Below are 19,697 nucleotides of genomic sequence, written 5' to 3' on the forward strand. Positions count from 1 at the left end.
ATATTTTGTCTTGCAGTTCTTTTGCGTGTCTGAAAACATAGCAGTGACTCATTTAAAATTATATTACATATTTTTCTATCTATAAGAACTACATAAGAGAAGGTCTTCCTGGATTATCGTCTAAGAATAACTAAAGAATTATGATCTATGTGGGCCACTGATAACAGCTACTCTAATGACAACCAACTTGTAAATATTTGATCATGAACATATCTTTGCCGGCCGGAGTGGCCGAGCGGTTCTAGGCGCTTCAGTCTGGAACCACGCGACCACTACAGTCGCAGGTTCGAATCCTGCCTTGGGCATGGATGTGTGTGATGTCCTTAGGTTAGTTAGGTCTAAGTAGTTCTAAGTTCTGGGGGACTTATGACCTCAGAAGTTAAGTCTCATAGTGCTCAGAACCATTTGAACCATTTTGAACATATCTTTGTTTGGATATACTGACCACAGAAAGTTTGAAACTGCAGATACTTTCACTGGTGAATGAGCATGACTGTGTTTTTCGAGGTACTCTTCTCTCCATTTGATACCAATTGTTTATTACAGACAAACTATGAGAGATAGGAACATATTGCAAATGTCACTGGGTAGAGAAAGTTTCAGAGTTACATTACTGGCCATAAATATTGCTACACCAAGAAGAAATGCAGATGATAAACGGGTATCCATTGGACAAGTATATTATACTAGAACTGACGTATGATTACATTTTCACGCTATTTGGGTGCATAGATCCTGAGAAATCAGTACCCAGAACAACCACTTCTGGCCGTAATAACGGCCTTGATATGCCTGGGCATTGAGTCAAACAGAGCTTGGATGGCGTGTACAGGTACAGCTGCCCATTGTGCTGGCCAGGGCAGCAGTCTAACATTTTCTGTATCCACAAAAGCCCGTACAGGACCTGCAACATGCGGTCGTGCATTATCCTGCTGAAATGTAGGGTTTCGCAGGGATCGAATGAAGGGTAGAGCCACGGGTTGTAACACATCTGAAATGTAACATCCACTGTTCAAAGTGCCATCAATGCGCACAAGAGGTGACCGAGACGTGTAACCAATGGCACCCCATACCATCACGCTGGGTGATACGTCAGTATGGCAAAGACAAATACACGCTTCCAATGTGGGTTCACCGCGATGCTGCCAACCACGGATGCGACTCATGAAGCTGTAAACAGAACCTGGATTCATCTGAAAAGATGACGTTTTGCCATTCGTGCACCCAGGTTCGTCGTTGAGTACACCATCACAGGCACTTCTGTCTGTAATACAGCGTCAAGGGTAGCAACAGCCACGGTCTCGAAGCTGATAGTCCATGCTGCTGCAAACATCGTCGAACTGTTCACGCAGATGGTTGTTGTCTTGCAAACGTCCCCATCTGTTGACTCAGGGATTGAGACGTGGCTGCACGATCCGTTACAGCCATGTGGATAAGATGCCTGTCATCTTGACTGCTAGTGATACGAGGCTGTTGGGATCCAGCACGGCATTCCATATTACCCTCATGAACCCACCGATTCCATATTCTGCTAACAGTCATTGGATCTCTACCAAAGCGAGCAGCAATGTTACGATACGATAAACCGCAATCGTGATAGGCTACAATCTGACCTTTATCAAAGTTGGAAACATGATGGTACACATTTCTCCTCCTTACATGTGGCATCACAACAACGTTTCACCAGGCAACGCCGGTCAACTGTTGTTTGTGTATTCAAAACTGGTTGGAAACTTTCCTCATGTCAGCACGTTGTAGGTGTTGCCACTGGCGTCAACCTTGTGTGAATGCTCTGGAAAGCTAATCATTTGCATATCACAGCATCTTCTTCCTGTCGGTTAAATTTCGCGTCTGTAGCACGTCATCTTGGTGGTGTAGCAATTTTAGTGGCCAGTAGTGTACATGTTGGTCCGCCCCTCGTGGTCTCGCGGTAGCATTCTCGCTTCCCGAGCACGGGGTCCTGGGTTCGATTCCCGGCGGGGTCAGGGATTTTTCCTGCCTCGAGATGACTGGGTGTTGTTGTGTCATCTTCATCATCATCATTCATCCCCATTACGATCGGAGGAAGGCAACGGCAAACCACCTCCATTAGGACCTTGCCTAGTAAGGCGGTGCGGGTCTCCCGCATCGTTCCCCTACGCTCTGTAAAGAAGCATGGGACTTCATTTTCATTTCCATTTCAGTGTACATGTTCGCGTGGACACTATTCCATACACTCAACATGAGCAGCATGTATTCCCTGAGTAACATTGAAACTTTAGTCCATTTCACTCCACACGTGAATCATGAGGACCCTGTTTATTGAATCGACAGCTTCAACAATTCCATTTCTCAGCTCTTGAAGAGTAGCTACCACATGTGGGACAAAGACTGTTTTATGCAGCCCCACAGAAAAAATCACAAGGTGTGAGGTGTGATAACCTGGGAGGCCAAAATCAATGAACAAGGTGTTGATGTCCACCTCTTCCACTTCAAAATCGTGGGATGGTGTTTCTGAGATAACATTGCAGCTCAAAAGGAAAGTGAGGTAAGTGAGGTGTGGTGCTGTCATGCATAAAAATGAAATCATTGAAATCTTTGTGAAGTTGAGGAAACAATCAATTTTGCAGCGTGTCCAGGTATGACATTCCTGTCACAGATTCCTCAATAAAAAGAAACAGAAACGATATAAAACACTTCACTTTCGGTGAGTATCTTTCATGTTCAATAATGATGCCAGGATTTTGTGACCCAAAAATTCTTACATTATGGCAGTTTACTTTACCTGATAGGTGAAACATCGGTTCAGAAAATGTCTTCTGCCATATCCTGGAGAACTGAAATGCAAAATTCATACATTCTGTTATAGTCGCCAAGACACAACTGCTGCAGTAACTGCAACTTGTAAGGCTTCATATCCAGATGTCATTTCAGAACACGCTGCACAGTTGTTTGAGGAAGTTGAAGTTCCTGACCTGCCCTTCTTGTGGACCCCCGAGGGCCCCATGCAAATGCATCTCGGATACGCTCAACATTTTCATCAGATGTGCATGGCCAACCAGTGCTCTTCCCTTTACATAAGCAACCAAATTCCAAGATTTTTGTATGTCTGTCATGATCTGCTTGTGCAGAGGCAGCTTCTTGCTGTCTCAATGGTGGAATGCACACTTTACTTGAACAATGGATTGACTTCACGCAGACTGCAACACACAGAATGATTTCTCTTGTGGTGTAGTCACCATGTTGCTACAAACAAACAGTGCAGGTGTGTCCAAACTTCGAACCTTCCTCAATCCAGTGACATGTGCGATGTGTTTCTGTCTTTTATAGTTTGTCTGTGATAAGTAATTGAAAACTGTTCTTTCTTTTTGAATCACACTGTACTTTATTTATTGGAAGTAGATGGTTCATTACGACAGAATCATTTCATGTACAACAGTATGTTTGTAAGTGTGTTTTTCATATCTACTTCCTGATCAATAAAATCATAATGCTGACATGGAAAACAACTAAAAACCATAGCAGTATTTCTGACACAGTATGGCACCAGATTGTGGGCAATAGAATTATTTCAACAGCAGATGGATAGCCAATAACATACTGTTGTAATTCAATGATTAATCACAACAGCTGATGAATAGTCATATCATTCAGCACCACTTCATTACTATGCAGTACAGGTGCTACTGACACACACATAGGTCTTTACTCATCATATGTCACAGGTCACAGAAGACTAGCACTGTTCAGGTTGATGGTGAAGATATTCTGGTTTACTTGGGATGAAATGGGCCCCTTGAGACATATGCCATCATACCTCGCTTGCAATCAATACAAAAACCTATTTTCTTTGTTTGCATGGCCATCTTCCGCAGAAGTTGTTAAAATCTGTTATTATTAGTTTCGCTGTCTCAGGCTGACAGCAAATTAATTAAATGAATGAGTGAGTGACCACAGAAGATGCTTTATAAATAAAAGCGAAATGTATCTGGTGTAAAAAAATCTCTTTAATTAATTGCAGTCTGCTTAAGACAGAGAAACCAATATTAACTGACAAAGACCTATCGTCCAATCATATGTACATTTGTTCCACTACAGTAACTTGGAGACAAAGAGCATCTTCAGTGATGCAGTACACCACCCCATAGCTCTCAAATTATGTCAGAATGATTTGAGGAGAATTCAACAAAGCTGATGGTGCTTGTGTGGCCCTAGAGGCAACTTTAATTATGTTCTTCTGCAAACATCACGGATAGCATCAATGTGTGCACTTTGGACTGAGCTCTAACCATTCACTGTGATTTATGAAGAAAAACGTGGGAAACATGGATCAGGAGGGCCCCCCATCTCTTTTGGTGCCTTATGGTGTTCATGCCGTAATATGTCATTGTGACCGTCGTAACGACTAAGAATACTGTACACTAACAGATATGCATCATTAATTTAATTGTTCACATGTATACATACATAAACATGTAGCATATCTGTTATGGCATTTGATTGTTATGAGGAAAGGTAGTCAGTCAGATGTCATAGGATGGTGCTTTACAGATCCCTAAATGTGTATTGTGACAATCCTTACCATACAGCCTGAATACTGCTTACACTTCCTGCACAGCTTATGGTAGGTGTATACAACAGACAGCATGCCTCACACTTTGAAATGGCAGACTCGCAATGTAACTGTCTGTGGAAGAAAATCCACAACTTTCACATGATGTATTGCAGATGATCTGATGTCCTTTGGCATTGCAACATTAGTGTTGGTTACTCCCTTCCTCTTCGTCATCACAGAGGAAAATGAAAGACGTCCTCCATAAACTGTACAGTGTACATTACGAAGTTGGCTTGTGATATGTCTATTCCTCCTTTTGGAGCCTTTTAATTTGAACCTCTCTTGGACAGTAAATGTTCCCATTGTTTGCAAACTGGTTACCAGAAGGAGACACCATAGAAGCAACAGATTCCAGTACTAAAATACAGTCTGGCAAGTACAGTATACAGGTGAGGGACCACCTAGATGTTATCAAATGCATGGATCACTAACAATCTTGAATAACTAGGATACTTGACTGCCTGGAAAATATGAAACAAGTTTCAGTCATTTAGGTGACTTACTTCATGCTGTAACTTTTTAATTCATGTATGTCTAATTGTCTTATCAACATATGTAAATACTGATTACACCTGCTAACATTTTACAGGAAGTGTCTCTTACAACAGTGATTCAGTGCCAGACGGTAGAATCACTTAAGTGGCTTGCATGCAACGATCAGCGAGAGGCGAAAGAGCAACGTGAAGGACCAGCTCAATTTAAAGATGTGCAGGTAAATTCAAATGATAATTTCATTTTGAGATAGAGAGAGAGAGAGAGAGAGAGAGAGAGAGAGAGAGAGAGAGAGAGACTATTAGTGACTTAAGGAAACCATAGGAAACTTAAATCCGAATTGTAGAATCGGTATTTGAACCTCCATTTCTTGAAAATGCCAGGCCTTAACTACTGGGTAACCTTGTTCAGATTAGACCTACTGTTCATGATTGTTTGCGTTAGTTACTGATGTTGCAACAATATCACCATGAACCTGGCGAACTTTGTGAGTGCTAAAATAGGTGATGTACTTTTAGATTATGTGGTTGTCAACAGAAATGTAAAAATTGCTGAGAGACCCAACTGATAGTAGTAAATTGTCAATCAAGTTTCAAATGATTATGGCTGATATCTGATTTACCAGCATAAGGTCATAGTTCAAGGCATAATTCTCTGTCTAATGTTTTGTCTTCCAATGCTGGACACATCACCACAGGCTTTTAATGACTCAGAAAGCTGTTACAGACTGCAAAAAGCTCAGCAGGCCAAACAGTTTATCTTTCTCGATGCAACTGTCAGTTTATGACATCATTAGACCAATGCCTAAGCTTGTGGAGTTGTGCCAGCATTGCTATGGAGTTTGTAGTGGGGAAGAGTTGGCACTGTTTGTTGTATTTAGCAATGTTGGTTTGGGTTGTTTGAGGGAAGAGACCAGTGAGGTTATCGGTCTCATCGGATTAGGGAAGGACAGAGAAGGAAGCCGGCCGTGCCCTTTCAAATGAACCATCGCGGCATTTGACTGGAGTGATTTAGGAAAATCACGGAAAACCTAAATCAGGATGGCCGGATGCGAGATTGAACCGTCGTCCTCCCGAATGCGAGTCCAGTGTTTTAGCACTGTACAGCCCAAAACTTGTCTAATTTCAATCCTCCTTCATTTCTGTTGAAATTGTTTGTGTGCTTTTGAATTTCTGTGGCCTCTCTGTACATCCTTGAGCAGTAATTATTAGATCTTGCTAAAACCACAGTGTCAAAGAAACAAGTTTGGTGGTTTCCTGATTGGCTGGTTGGTTGATTTGGGGGGAGGGTACCAAACAGCTAGGTCGACGGTCCCATAGGATCAAGGAAGGATGGCGAAGTAAGTCGGCCATGCCCTTGAAGGAACAGTTGCGGAATTTGCCTGAATGGATTTAGGGAAATCATGGAAAAGCAAAATGAAGATGGCCGGATGTAGGTTTGAACCATCATCCTCCCAAATGTGAGCCAAGTGTGCTAACCACTGCGCCACCTCGCTTGGTTTCCTGGTCCTAGTACATGATCTGCTATGGCTCATTTACGCATCTCGCCCAGGCCACACTTGCTCACTTTCTTTAATGTGAGTGTTAATGCTTCTTTTTGTTGTTTCTTTGTCACTTGACTGCAAACACATTGGATTTTATATACCTCTGCTGTTGTAAGCGGCTGGTGTAAGACCATTGCAGTGTTCAAATATTCACATACCTTTCTTGTTGGTTTAAACACAGTGTAATACCAGGATTTCTGAGCAGTTTTCTGATGTGATTTGTGCCAGTTTTTACAAATGTAAGGAAAACTTTCCATTTAGTTGGTTCTTTTTCATTAGAAGTTCTAGACCTTTTAGGATGTAGTGCCCTATTTATCTCTTTCACAGAGCAGTAGTTTTTCCTGAAGACCATTCTTAAATGATTGAGCTCATCCACCAAGAACTGTAAGAGATTTTTGAGTTGTTAAAGTGTCTGATGGTGTCCCCAGCACTGGAAGGTGAAATGTTAGGCAAAGAATTTGCTTCTGATGATGGCCCTAAGCCCAAAAACACTATGTGATCAAAAGTATCTGGACACCTGGCTGAAAATGACTTACAAGTTCATGGCAATCTCCATCAGTTATGCTGCAATTCAATATGGTGTTGACCCACCCTTAGCCTTGCAGACAGCTTCCACGTTCAATCAGGTGCTGGAAGGTTTCTTGGGGAATGTCAGACCATTCTTCACGGAGTGCTGCACTGAGGAAAGGTATCAATGTAGGTCGGTGACTCCTGGCACGAAGTTTGCATTCCAAAACATCTCAAAGGTGTTCTATAGGATTCAGATCAGGACTCTGTGCAGGCCAGTCCATTACAGGGACGTTATTGTCATGCAACCACTCTGCCACAGGCCATGCATTATGAAAAGGTGCTCGATCGTGTTGAAAGATGCAACTGCCGTCCTCTAATTGCTCTTCAACAGTGGGAAGCAAGAAGGTGCTTAAAACATCAGTGTAGGCCTGTGCTGCAATAGTGCCACACAAAACAACAAGGGGTGCAAGCTCAACCCATGAAAAACACGACCACAACATAACACCACCGCCTCCGAATTTTACTCTCGGCACTATACACACGGGCAGATGATGTTCACCGGGCATTTGCCATACCCACACCATGTCATCGGATTGTCAAATTATGTACCGTGATTCGTCATTCCACACAACGTTTATCCACTGTTCAATCGTCCAATTTTTACGCTCCTTACACCAAGCGAGGTGTTGTTTGGCATTTACCGGCGTGATGTGTGGCTTATGAGCAGCCGCTCGACCATGAAATCCAAGTTTTATCACCTCCCGCCTAAGTGTCGTAGTATTTACAGTGGATCCTGATGCAGTTTGGAATTGCTGTGTGATGGTCTGGATAGATGTCTGCCTATTACACATTATGACCCTCTTCAACTGTCGGCGGTCTTCGTCAGTTAACAAACGAGGTCAGCCTCAACGCTTTTGTGCTGTATGTGTCCCTTCACGTTTCCACTTCACTATCACATTGGAAACGGTTGACCTAGGAGTGTTTAGGAGTGTGGAAATCTCACGTACAGACGTTGACACAAGTGAAACCCAATCACCTGACCAAGTTAGAAGTCCCTGAGTTCCGCTGAGGACCCCATTCTGCTCTTTCATGTTGTGTGATGACTACTGAGGTCGCTGATATGGGGTACCTGGCAGTAGTTGGCAGCACAATGCACCTAACATGAAAAATGTATGTTTTTTGGGGTGTCCGGATACTTTTGAGCAATAGTGTATCAACTATCAGCAATAACGCATTTCATAGTTTCTCACAGTTCTTTTTCAAAAGTGGTACACATAAATTATTTATCCTATTTTACCTTCAGGTCACAATGGGATTGCTTGTGGTTTGTACACACTTCTGCGACAAACTGTGATACTGTGTGTTAATGTAGCCTATATCTTGTTACCAGAAGAAGCTTACTTCATACATCTTCAACATGAACATTCTGCATGTTTGGGCAATAGAAAATACACACCCTATGATATCTGCTGTTCCTAATTGACAATTCACTGTAAGTAGTTCAGCCAACATTGTTCACAATTAATTGTTTGTGCCTTATATTCTCCACAATGGGCACAAAGGACAGTATCACTGCATTTTCCTACAAGTGGTATCTATTAGATGGAAAACAAGCATATTTTGATAATATTGAGAAACACTGTCTTACATATGGACTTTGAAATCAGTGGACTGTACTTTAAGGATCTGTCAGTGACCATATCAGTCACCTTGTTTGAATTTTAGTGATTTCTTCTGCTGAAGTAAAATGAACCATGTTTGATGCTCATTCAGCAGTACATGACATCATTCATCCAAATTTTCGTCAGCAGTTCAATTATTGCTGAAATGCCAAGATTTTTAGAATGAGCCCAACAACTGGTACCCCAATCCTTACATTGATGTTGTAGTGATATGTGTGACAATATTTTGTAACTGAGACCCTGGTATCAACTTTCTGTATAGTTAAAAGAAAAGATATTAGGAATTACTTTTTTGTTTTGTTTTCAGTACTTTTCCTGATACCAGTACATCAAAACTTTGATGTGTTTGAGTGATAAAATCTAGCTTCGACACGTCCATCCCTCCTATTCGAAGCAACAGTATTTTGGTGTGCTATTTCCTCCATTAACTTTTGTAAAAATCTGCAATATCCTGACGAAGTCTGATTTCCAGATGTATAATTCTTGTACAACTTGTGTGTTCCTGCATGCTATCAGTTATACTTAATACAATTTATAAAATGTGTAAGTAACTAACACATTCATCTTCGTATAAGTCTTGTGAATCTCTGAGGACAATGTGACAAACTGTAAAAATGTTATATCTAAAACTATAGTGACCAAGTTAACACATGATTCCATGTTAATTTCACAGGTGAACAGAGCATATGAGTTTTTCAATCTTCCCCATCTGTAACAAAGTTCAACACTAGAGATAAGAAAGTGAAGTTTGACCAGCAAATGACACTGAGCAGTCAGATGTTTTATGACTCAATTTCGATGCTTCATAACAATCCACCTGTATCTTTAATTTTCTGTTTCGCATATTTATTGTTCTATTACATTTATGGAAAAATAAAGATTATTATATTAAATCACTGATGGTAGCCAAAGTTTTTATGCCTTCGTGGATTTATTTGAATCTTATAAGCTTATATAAAATTATATCACATCATTTATTATAATATATAAATTGGTATCAAATAATAAGTTACAATACCTGATCAAAATGTGAAAGTATTGCTTATTGCACATGATCACTAAATTGTCAACAATGTATAACAAAGTTAATTATTTAGTAAAAGATGAAAGGAGAATGAAGAGAAAAACATTTTAACACAATCAAAAATAAAAGAAGCCAACAGGGTGAAAAATAACAATCAGTTTGATAAAAACTTTAAGAAAATAAAACATACCATAAACAAGATATAATTTCACACTATTTATGTAATAACTGTATATAGAACACAATTTTACAGAAACTGCAGGATGGAATAAAATACACATATGAGGGTAGATCACTCTTTACCAAACAATGGAGACTCTCTCTCTCTCTCTCTCTCTCTCTCTCTCTCTCTCTCACACACACACACACACACACACACACACACACACACACACACACACGCACGGGGGGAGGGGGCTGAGAGGGGGAGGAGAGGGGGGGAGAGGGAGGGAGAGAGAGAGAGGGGGGGGGGAGGGAGGGAGGGAGGGGGGGAGGGAGGGAGGGAGGGAGGGGGGGAGGGAGGGAGGGAGGGGGGGGAGGAGAGAGAGAGAGAGAGAGAGAGAGAGAGAGAGAGAGAGAGAGAGAGAGAGAGAGAGAGAGACTGTTGTCTCACAATGTTCCTCTATTTAGTAAGTAGTGATATATTCTCTTTATGTACACAAAATATCATATCTCATAGAAAAAAAAAGAAAACAAAAACACAGAAAAAACAACATGATGAATTTCGTAAGTTACACATCCAAGGATGACAAAAGAAATTAATTCGAGTGCCTTGAGTGCTTATGAAGAAGAATCTCATCATGGTAAAATAAATATGACAAAATTACAGCTTAATTACTTGGACTCTTTCGATGACTCATTCTAAAGCAGTTCGTTGTGCTTTTATGTATTAAACAATTACTGAGACAGTTTTGCTAATATAATGAATCTACAACAAAATAACTACTTGTCAGCCTTACAATCACGTAGACATACAATATGCAGTCTTCTTATTTTATACAGTCTTATCACAAAACATAGATTGTTCATTGCGAAACACAAAAATGGTATAATCTTACATAACATTTTCATAAACTCTAGATCATTTGGAAATACTACAATACTGAATTAATTTTGGCATTAAAAATTGTACTGTAGTGATTTTTAAGCAACTTCTTTCGTATGAAGTGCAAAAGTGTATGTACATGTACGATAGTCTTCAGACAGATCATTATAAATATTATTTCCTCCATTTAATGTGCAAAAAAATGAGAACCTGAAAAAGAAATAACAGTATCCATACAATATAACAGAATGACAACACAAACTGTTATTTAGAAAATCAGGCTTAAAGCACAACAGGAAAACACAGTTATACTGACAGTGAAATAAGCTAAATCAGAAGAAAGAACCAATATAAAACTTACTACTGAAATGCAAAAGACATTCTACTTGCATGACGCAAATTTGGTACTAGTCTGTTTTACAATGATTAAACAAAGCAATAACCAAGAGTTGATTCTGATGCCACATTAGACAGCAAGTAAATTTGTTCAATATTGGAGACTTAACCCTCTATAGATTACATTCTGATATCAAAGTACTGTGATTTGAACAAAACAGGAGACAATACAGGCAATAACAATAAATGGAAAGGAATCGCTGACAGTGGCATACTGTATCAACAGTATGCAGGGATGTAATCAACACTAATGAAGAGTCTGGCAGCCATTATCTTTCATCACTTGCGTAATGTATATAGAGGTAAGTGCACGATTACAAGTAGGGCAATGAAGTGGAAAAAATATTTTACAGACCCAAAAAATGACATAGGCTAACATATATAAACATAAACAAAGATATAAAAACAAACACTGGGAAATCAGTCACAGAACAAAGAATAACTATCCTGAGGAAATAAGGTTATTTTTTTTTAACACGATAATGTTTGTCTCAGTGCTGCAAATTTCACAAGAAAACAAACTGGCAACTGTAGTTTGGAAATCTCTGTGTAGCTGCCTCACTCTTATGAATAACTGCTTTCTGTTTATCATTTGTTTTGCTCTGGTAAGAACTAGATACAGTGAGAAATAGTAAAGTAGTAATCATAAGGCACAACTTTACATTTATTTGATGCTTCATGGAGCCCAAATGGAGTTCTGACACTGAATATGAAATAATGGAAGATTTGCTAACTTGTCAATCTTCACTTTTTAAAATGGGAAATAAATCTGTCAAAGGATTTATGTCTGACTGTCATTAACTGATATAGTCTTTTCATGAGCAGAAAATAATATGGCCAAGGTTTCCTTGCTATATAAACATTAGCTGGCCACTGTGGCCAAGCGATTCTAGGTGCTTCAGTCAGAAACCGCGCTGCTGCTACGGTCACAGGTTCGAATCCTGCCTCGGGCATCGATGTGTGTGATATCCTTTGGTTAGTTAGGTTTAAGTAGTTCGTGTGTGATATCCTTTGGTTAGTTAGGTTTAAGTAGTTCTAAGCCTAGGGGACTGATGACCTCAGGTGTTGAGTCCCATAGTGCTTAGAGCCATTTGAACCATTTTGTATAAACATTGCTGTGGCATAGCAAAGTGTCCATCACTACAAATGTGTGAGGGGAGTGGGAAGGAAATTCTATTGTAATCATAATGTGTGGTATTTACAAACTTCTATGATTCATATCTGTTATTTACACCCTGTTCTTTAGACCACAAACATGGAGCTCAACGGATCATTTTTTAATGGTACGAGGTGTGGCTAGAAAAAAACCGGACTAGTACTGGTGAAACAATAAAACGAATGCAATAAGGCTGAAAGTCGCGTGGCCTGTCACCTGACTCTCGCTCCGCCTACTGCTCGAGTTTCATCTGCCTCCTGCACTCAGTCTGCCCGTGGCGTCTGTTTTAAGTAGTTGACGTTTTGTCTGTGCGTCGGAAAATGTTGAGTGTACAGAAAGAACAGCGTGTTAACATCAAATTTTGTTTCAAACTAGGAAAATCTGCAAGTGAAACGTTTGTAATGTTACAAAAAGTGTACGGCGATGATTGTTTATCGCGAACACAAGTGTTTGAGTGGTTTAAACGATTTAAAGATGGCCGCGAAGACATCAGTGATGACACTCGCACTGGCAGACCATTGTCAGCAAAAACTGATGCAAACATTGAAAAAATCGGTAAACTTGTTCGACAAGATCGCCGTTTAACAATCAGAGCAGTGTCTGAGTTAACAGGAGTTGACAAGGAAAGTGTTAGGCAGATTCTTCATGAAAGTTTCAACATGAACAAAGTGTGTTCAAAAATGGTTCCAAAGTGTCTCACAATTGAACAGAAGGAACGCCGAAGAATGATTTGTTCTGACATCCTGGAAAACATTGAAAGTGATCCCACCTTCTTACAAAATATTATTACTTGCGATGAATCATGGTTTTTTACTTACGATCCCGAAACTAAACGCCAATCGATGCATTGGAAAACTTCTGGTTCTCCACGACAAAAAAAGCACGAATGTCAAAATCGAAATTCAAGGCAATGATGATTGTTTTTTTTTTTTGACATCAAAGGGATTGTGCACATTGATTGGGTACCAGAGGGACAAACAGTGAATCAGCATTACTACATTAGCGTCCTGGCTACCCTACATGAGCGAGTAAGGAGAAAACGGAACGATTTGTGGAGAAAAAAGTCATGGATCCTTCACCAAGACACTGCCCCAGCTCACAGTGCGTTGTCAGTGAAGACGTTTTTGGCAAAACACAACATTCCCATCTTAGATCATCCACCCTACTCACCTGATTTGGCCCCCTGTGACTTTTTTCTTTTCCCTAAAGTCAAGTCAGCTTTGAAAGGAACTAGATTTGAGACTGTTGAAGCAGTAAAAGAAAAAGCGACGGAAGTAATGTATGGACTTACCGAAAATGATCTGCAGCATTGCTATGAACAGTGGAAAATTCGTATGGAGCGGTGTAGAGACCGAGGAGGAGAGTACATTGAAGGAGATAACATGAAATTGTAAATAATTGTAAATAAATGTTTTTTCCAGCATCAGTCCGGTTTTTTTCTAGCCGCACCTCGTATTCTAGAATATGGTGCAGTAAGTGTATAGTTTTTTAACAACAGGAAGTCATTTTTATTTATTCAATTTGTGACTTGCCAGAAATAAAAATAAGTTAGTCACCTTTGTCTAATATCTTTTAACTTATTTACGAGAACCAATAACAGCAGCAAAATAGGTGAAAGTTCATTTTCTGCAATTTCAATTTCAAACCTTATTTGTAGTGTATAGATTGTCCTGTGGCAATCATACCCCACACCATTGCCAATTTAGGTAGCCTTAAAACGGTGCATCTCTCATCCTTATCTAGAGGTAAGAGGGTGAAAGTTGATCTGTCCTTGCACAAATGGGCACCATATGTGTACCTTCCTCCACCAGACGTACATCTGATATACCCTGTTTTAATTCCACATACAAATGACTGCTTCCAGATCTCCCACAAATGATGAGCATAACAATTATTTAAGAGTGTCTGTACCAAGTTTACAGTGCCATTTATTTCTTATACGTTCCTTTGAATTAAAAGCATCAAAGACTTAGGAACATTCAAAATATTGGGAAGATGAGCAATCCAAGAGTGAAAATAGTATAACTCACTCTACAGCAGGCAGAAAAAAAATTAGCCCACAACTGAACAAAAAGGCATTTGACATAAAGCCACAAATCTACCCCCAGAGAGATAAAGGAGAGCAGGGGGTAGGTGGCTTCACCCCAATGTTTTCAGTGAAGGAAGGTGGCTGTATAGGAGGGTGACGCCAATGTCGACACAAAATGTGTTGCAAGGTGTTCCGCAAGAATCAATGGATCATTACAAAAGCAACCGGGATGGTCAAGGCCCTGGATGGACAACTGCAATTTGCAACCTTGGAGGGTATGGATTGTAGCCCACACCCATGATAAAGCAACGGAAGAACCTATAGAAGAGACAAAACTTTCCTAACACACCTGCTTGCTCTGTTTGATTAAGTAATGGGCTTTGGTATGAAGACATTTAAAGGTAATAAGACTGGCAGAGAAGGAGTGCTCGTTAAGATGTTGCAAGGCAGGATGGAGATAGGCAATGGCAATGGCCGTACTCCATCATGAGACTGGTCAGTGGCGAATTGGGCCCATCAAGAGGGGGGACAGAGATTGTGAACTGCGATGACAGAGCATAAGTGTACCTGAAAGGAAACTGCTTCCAATGTGGTACAAAGGGAGATCCATGTACTAAAAACTTCCATATGGACCAATGTGCGAGCACAAAAGGAAGACCTCAAAGGGCCTATCCAGTTCTGACAGAAGCCATGGAATCCATGAAGGGTCAGAGAGTGAGCATCAGTAAAATGAGATTGCTGGAGAAAGACACAAGCTTCAGAGTAAAAGGAAATAAAGGCCTGCAACTCCGGAAGGTGGTGGTTACTATAGTTCCACTGAATAAGCCCAGAACAGGAGCCAAATGGGAGGTAAATGGACCAAAGCCGGTCGTGCCACCAGGTCACCATCCATCACCAACAACAACAGGTAACATCCAAAAAGGTCAGACTCAGATTGTGAGGGTGGTCCCCTCAGGGACGAGAACACAGAGGTCCGTCGTACAGCGAGAAGATGTGCCTGAAACACAAACACCAAAAACACCTCAGTGGTGGCAGGATGTATGGCTTCACATTACACTGATAAACCGTTGCCTCGATCTTCTCTGGAATAGTAACCATCTCAAATGTCAGAGTAAAGGCACTGATGTTGATATGATTGTCCTTACAGCCTTTCTGAACATGCCAAACAATATGAATGAGTTCCTCATTAGTTTGAAGGATGAAGTCTCTATGAAAAATGACTCCCTGAACCATATTCAAAGTCTGGCGAGGAGTGGTGGACACAGGGATGTCGAAAAGAGTGTCACAGGCATGAAGAGCTGCACAATGGGTGGCAGATGAAGTTTTGATCAACAGTGATCCTGGCCGCATATTACTCAGATTGTCCACTTCGCTAAACTTATCTTCGATAGTTTCCACAAAAAATAATGGCTTGGTGGCAATGAAGACAGTCCTGGTGGACACCAGATTTCGGGAAAAGGGTTTTACCCCAAGTCGGTGAGCCTGGCCTTTCTCCCAGGGTGTAGCCAGGGAAAGGAAGGTCGCAGGGTCTTAAAAAGCAACATTAAAAGATTGCCAACTAAAGAGATGGCTGTAGAAGACCAGCTGTTTTTTTAAGCTTAATACATTTCATATGCAAAGCATTTGTTCTGACACCACCCACTATCAGAAGCTCTCCTCATGGGTGCCAACCAGCCACAGCAGGGGTCGTCTGGCACAGTGGCTGTTGGCACGAGTTCTGATGCTCCAGAATGATAAGCAACTACTCCTAGGCATACGCAAGGAGGCAACAGCTCAGGTATCAGAAGTGTTGTCAGGGGGCTCAATCAAAAGGGTATGTAATGACTCCTTCACATGGTCTGGCTACCCTGCTGGCTATATAGCATTAAAGGAAAGCAGCATCAAAGGAAAGATGGAAGAGGTGGAAAGGTTGCATGCCAAAAATATGAAGTATGGTGTTCTTCCCCAGTTGGTTCATTCTACAGAGAGAAAATTTAGAAGGGGACAGCAAACCTCAAAGGGGGACCAAAACCACCAAAAAGGAAAGGTGAAGAAGACAAACAAAGAAGAACAAATGCCAGGGAATACCAGAAACAAGGAGGATAGCTGGGCAGACGTAAACAAGGACACTGATAGAAGAAAGGAAGGAGAAGGAGTGAGAAGAAAGAGGAAGGGGCACAGAGAAGGAAATGCAGCCCGGGAAGGAAGAAAGGGCTGCATAGCTCAGGGCCTCATGTACACCATGCATGAACTCACACAAGGAAAAAAATCACCTTCTGGTCAAATGTAAAGTATATCCATAGCAAGACACAGTCAATACCTTAACTGCAGGACAGCAATGCTATTGCTACCGATGAAAAGTGCCACTGAAGCGGAGTTTCTGAACACAGTTTTCAGAAATTCCTTCACCAAAGAAAGCAAAGTAAATATTCCAAAATTTGAATCAAGAATAGCTGTCAACATGAGTAATTTAGAAATAGATGCCCTCAGTGTAGCAAAGTAACTTGAGTCACTCAATAATGGTAAGTTTTTTGATCCAGATTATATACCAATCAGGTTCCTCTCTGAGTATGCCAATGAAATAGCCGAATTTCTAAGAATCATATACAACTTCTTGACGAAAGAGCCATGGAAAGTTGCACACATTACACCAATACTCAAGAGAGGAGATAGAAGTAGTCCACTGAATTTCAGACCTGTACCACTGACAGATGTGCAGTAGGATTTTGGGAGATATACAGTGTTTGAACATTATGAATTATCTTGAAGAAAATGATCTATTGACACACAGTTCGGATTCCGAAAATATCTTCCTTGTGAAACAAGACTAGCTCTTTATTCACAAGAAGTAATGAGTGCTATCTACAGAGGATCTCAAATTGATTCCATATTTTTAGATTACCAGAAGGCTTGCTTTTTTCTTGACAAACGGGTTCTAATCAAACTGCATACCTATGGAGCATCATCTCAGTTGTATGACTGGATAAGTGATTTCCTGTCTGAAAGTTCACAGTAACTGAAGGAAAGTCATCAACTAAAACAGCAGTGATACCTGGCAATCCCTATGGAGGTGTTATAGGTCTTGACAATCTGAGCAACCATCCATCTCTAAGTTATTTGCAGATGACACTGTCATTTGCCATCTACTAATGTCATCAGTAGATCAAAATCAATTGCAAAATTATTTAGACAAGGTATCTGTATAGTGCGAAAAGTAGCAAGTGACTCTAAATAATGAAAAGTTTGAGATAATCCACGTGAATATTGAAAAAAATTAGTTAAATTTCAGTTACATGATAAATCACACAAATCTAAAGGCTGTCAAGGCAACTAAATACTTATGGAATGCAGTTACAAACAACTTAAATTGGAACAATCACATAGGAAATGCTTTGGGGAAGGTGAACCAAAGATTGTATTTTACTGGCAAGACACTTCAAAGGTGCAACAGGTCTACACTATGCTCATCTGTCCTCCTCTGAAGTACTGCTGCACAATCTGCATCACATAGGACTGTCAGAGGACATCGAAAAAGTTGAAAAAAGGGCAGCTTGTTTTATGCTGTCATGAAATACAGGAAAGAGTGCTACCAATTTGATAAGCAAATTGGGATGGGTATCATTAGAACATTGGCATTTTTTGTTGCAGAAGGCTCTCCTCATGAAATTTCAATGACAAACTTTCTCATCTGAATGTGAAAATATTTTGTTGGTGTCCACCTACATATGGAGAAATGAGCATCAGAATAAAATAAGAGAAATAAGAGCTCACATGAAAATATTTAAGCGTTTGTTATTCCCATGAGCTATGTGAGAGTGGAGCAATTGGGAAATAGCTAGAAGGTGATTCGATGAACCCTCTGCTAGGCACTTAAGTGTGAACTGAATATTATTCCTGTAGATAAAGAAGAAAACATAAAGGAATGTCTTTACAGGAGGATTTGTAATGAAGAGTCCAACTGGGGAGACCTGTGATAACATCTGAAGAAGATAAAGAGGCACTGCAGCCAAGAAACAGCTGCACTGATGTACTGACAGAAGAAACTTGACAAGGAAGACTAAAGATCACACTACACAAAGAAGAGAATCTCTACAGACTCATAGACGTACCTTCCAACACAATGCCTCACTAATGCCCAGAGAATTTATTTAAGTAAATTCTGGTCATGTTACATAACAATACACTATGCAGCAATCACGCAATAGCTTCTGCATGATTTGGAATAAAACAATTGATGGATGAAGTGATAATGAAACATCACAGGGCTGGAATTGTGTGAAAATCATCTTAGGCACAAACCTAAGGTTTTAATTATTTGGTCTGATAATTATGCTACCCATGCTGAAAACATCCAAATTGTAATTACATTAACTATTCAACATGGAAATAGCTGTTTCATGTAATTGGACTGAATTTATCTGATGTGTTGAACAAAGAAAGGTGTGAGATGCAATTAAAAAAAAACCTTGAAATATCTCACATCCTTATCATCATCTTCAATTTCCTATTGTCCATTCTAAGAAGTGTGATGATGGTGGAATGTTCCTTACTTTGATGTCAGAGGGGTTCAAATACTGTGGGTATGAACTTTCAATTGTGTCAGACATGGCAGACTTTTAAGAGGATATCTTGCAAGAAAGTGATACCGGACAATAATGTAGACTTTGTTTGCAGCTCTCACTCATAATTTAAATGATTCCTGGAGCAAAACTCAAATTGTGCTTAATATGGGCACACCTGTGAAGTGAAAAACATTGTGCAGAAATGTATAAAGCTAAACTCTATAAAATGGGACACTCATAAATACGAAACTTCCTGGCAGATTAAAACTGTGTGCCGGACCGAGACGAGTTCGAGTCTCCGTCCGCACACAGTTTTAATCTTCCAGGAAGTTTCATATCAGCGCATACTCCACTGCAGAGTGAAAATCTCATTCTGGATCATAAATATGTATGGAAATTCTCTAAAAGTAACGTGTTCTGTGCAACACAAGAATATCAATTGTTCTGCTCTAGGATAGTTTATCAACTAATTTTACGATGTAATTCATGTGAAATATGTATTTTACTGTTAATTAATAATCACTCAAGCTAATAAATAATTTTTTAAATGTCAAATAATCTCAGACGTGTTTGCCTTACAGCTTTGCAGAAGATTATCATGTTAGCCATCTACCATGAAGGAAATCTATAGCAGTATGGAGATTATGTAACAGGTGCGGTAGGTACAAACAAACTGCAGTGGTTT

General features: G+C 40.1%; 2 protein-coding genes across 4 annotated transcripts in view; one reads left to right on the top strand and one right to left on the bottom strand.

Annotated features, from left to right (window-relative positions):
• Nucleotides 1-8,622, top strand: part of LOC124722323 (nicolin-1-like) — a 145,677-nt gene extending 137,055 nt beyond the window's left edge. The window contains exons 5-6 of the mRNA XM_047247501.1: nucleotides 5,184-5,306; nucleotides 8,530-8,622. Of these exons, the coding sequence (XP_047103457.1) occupies nucleotides 5,184-5,306; nucleotides 8,530-8,622 (216 nt within the window). The remainder of the gene's footprint in view (nucleotides 1-5,183; nucleotides 5,307-8,529) is intronic.
• A 1,839-nt stretch (nucleotides 8,623-10,461) lies between these two features.
• LOC124721553 (GATOR complex protein NPRL2) overlaps nucleotides 10,462-19,697 on the bottom strand; it is a 169,039-nt gene continuing 159,803 nt past the window's right edge. For all 3 annotated transcript variants that reach the window (XM_047246585.1, XM_047246587.1, XM_047246586.1), the window contains one exon: nucleotides 10,462-11,100. The gene's annotated coding sequence lies outside the window, so the exon portion shown is untranslated. The remainder of the gene's footprint in view (nucleotides 11,101-19,697) is intronic.

This window comes from Schistocerca piceifrons, chromosome X, assembly GCF_021461385.2.
Source record: "Schistocerca piceifrons isolate TAMUIC-IGC-003096 chromosome X, iqSchPice1.1, whole genome shotgun sequence".
Lineage (NCBI taxonomy): Eukaryota > Metazoa > Arthropoda > Insecta > Orthoptera > Acrididae > Schistocerca > Schistocerca piceifrons.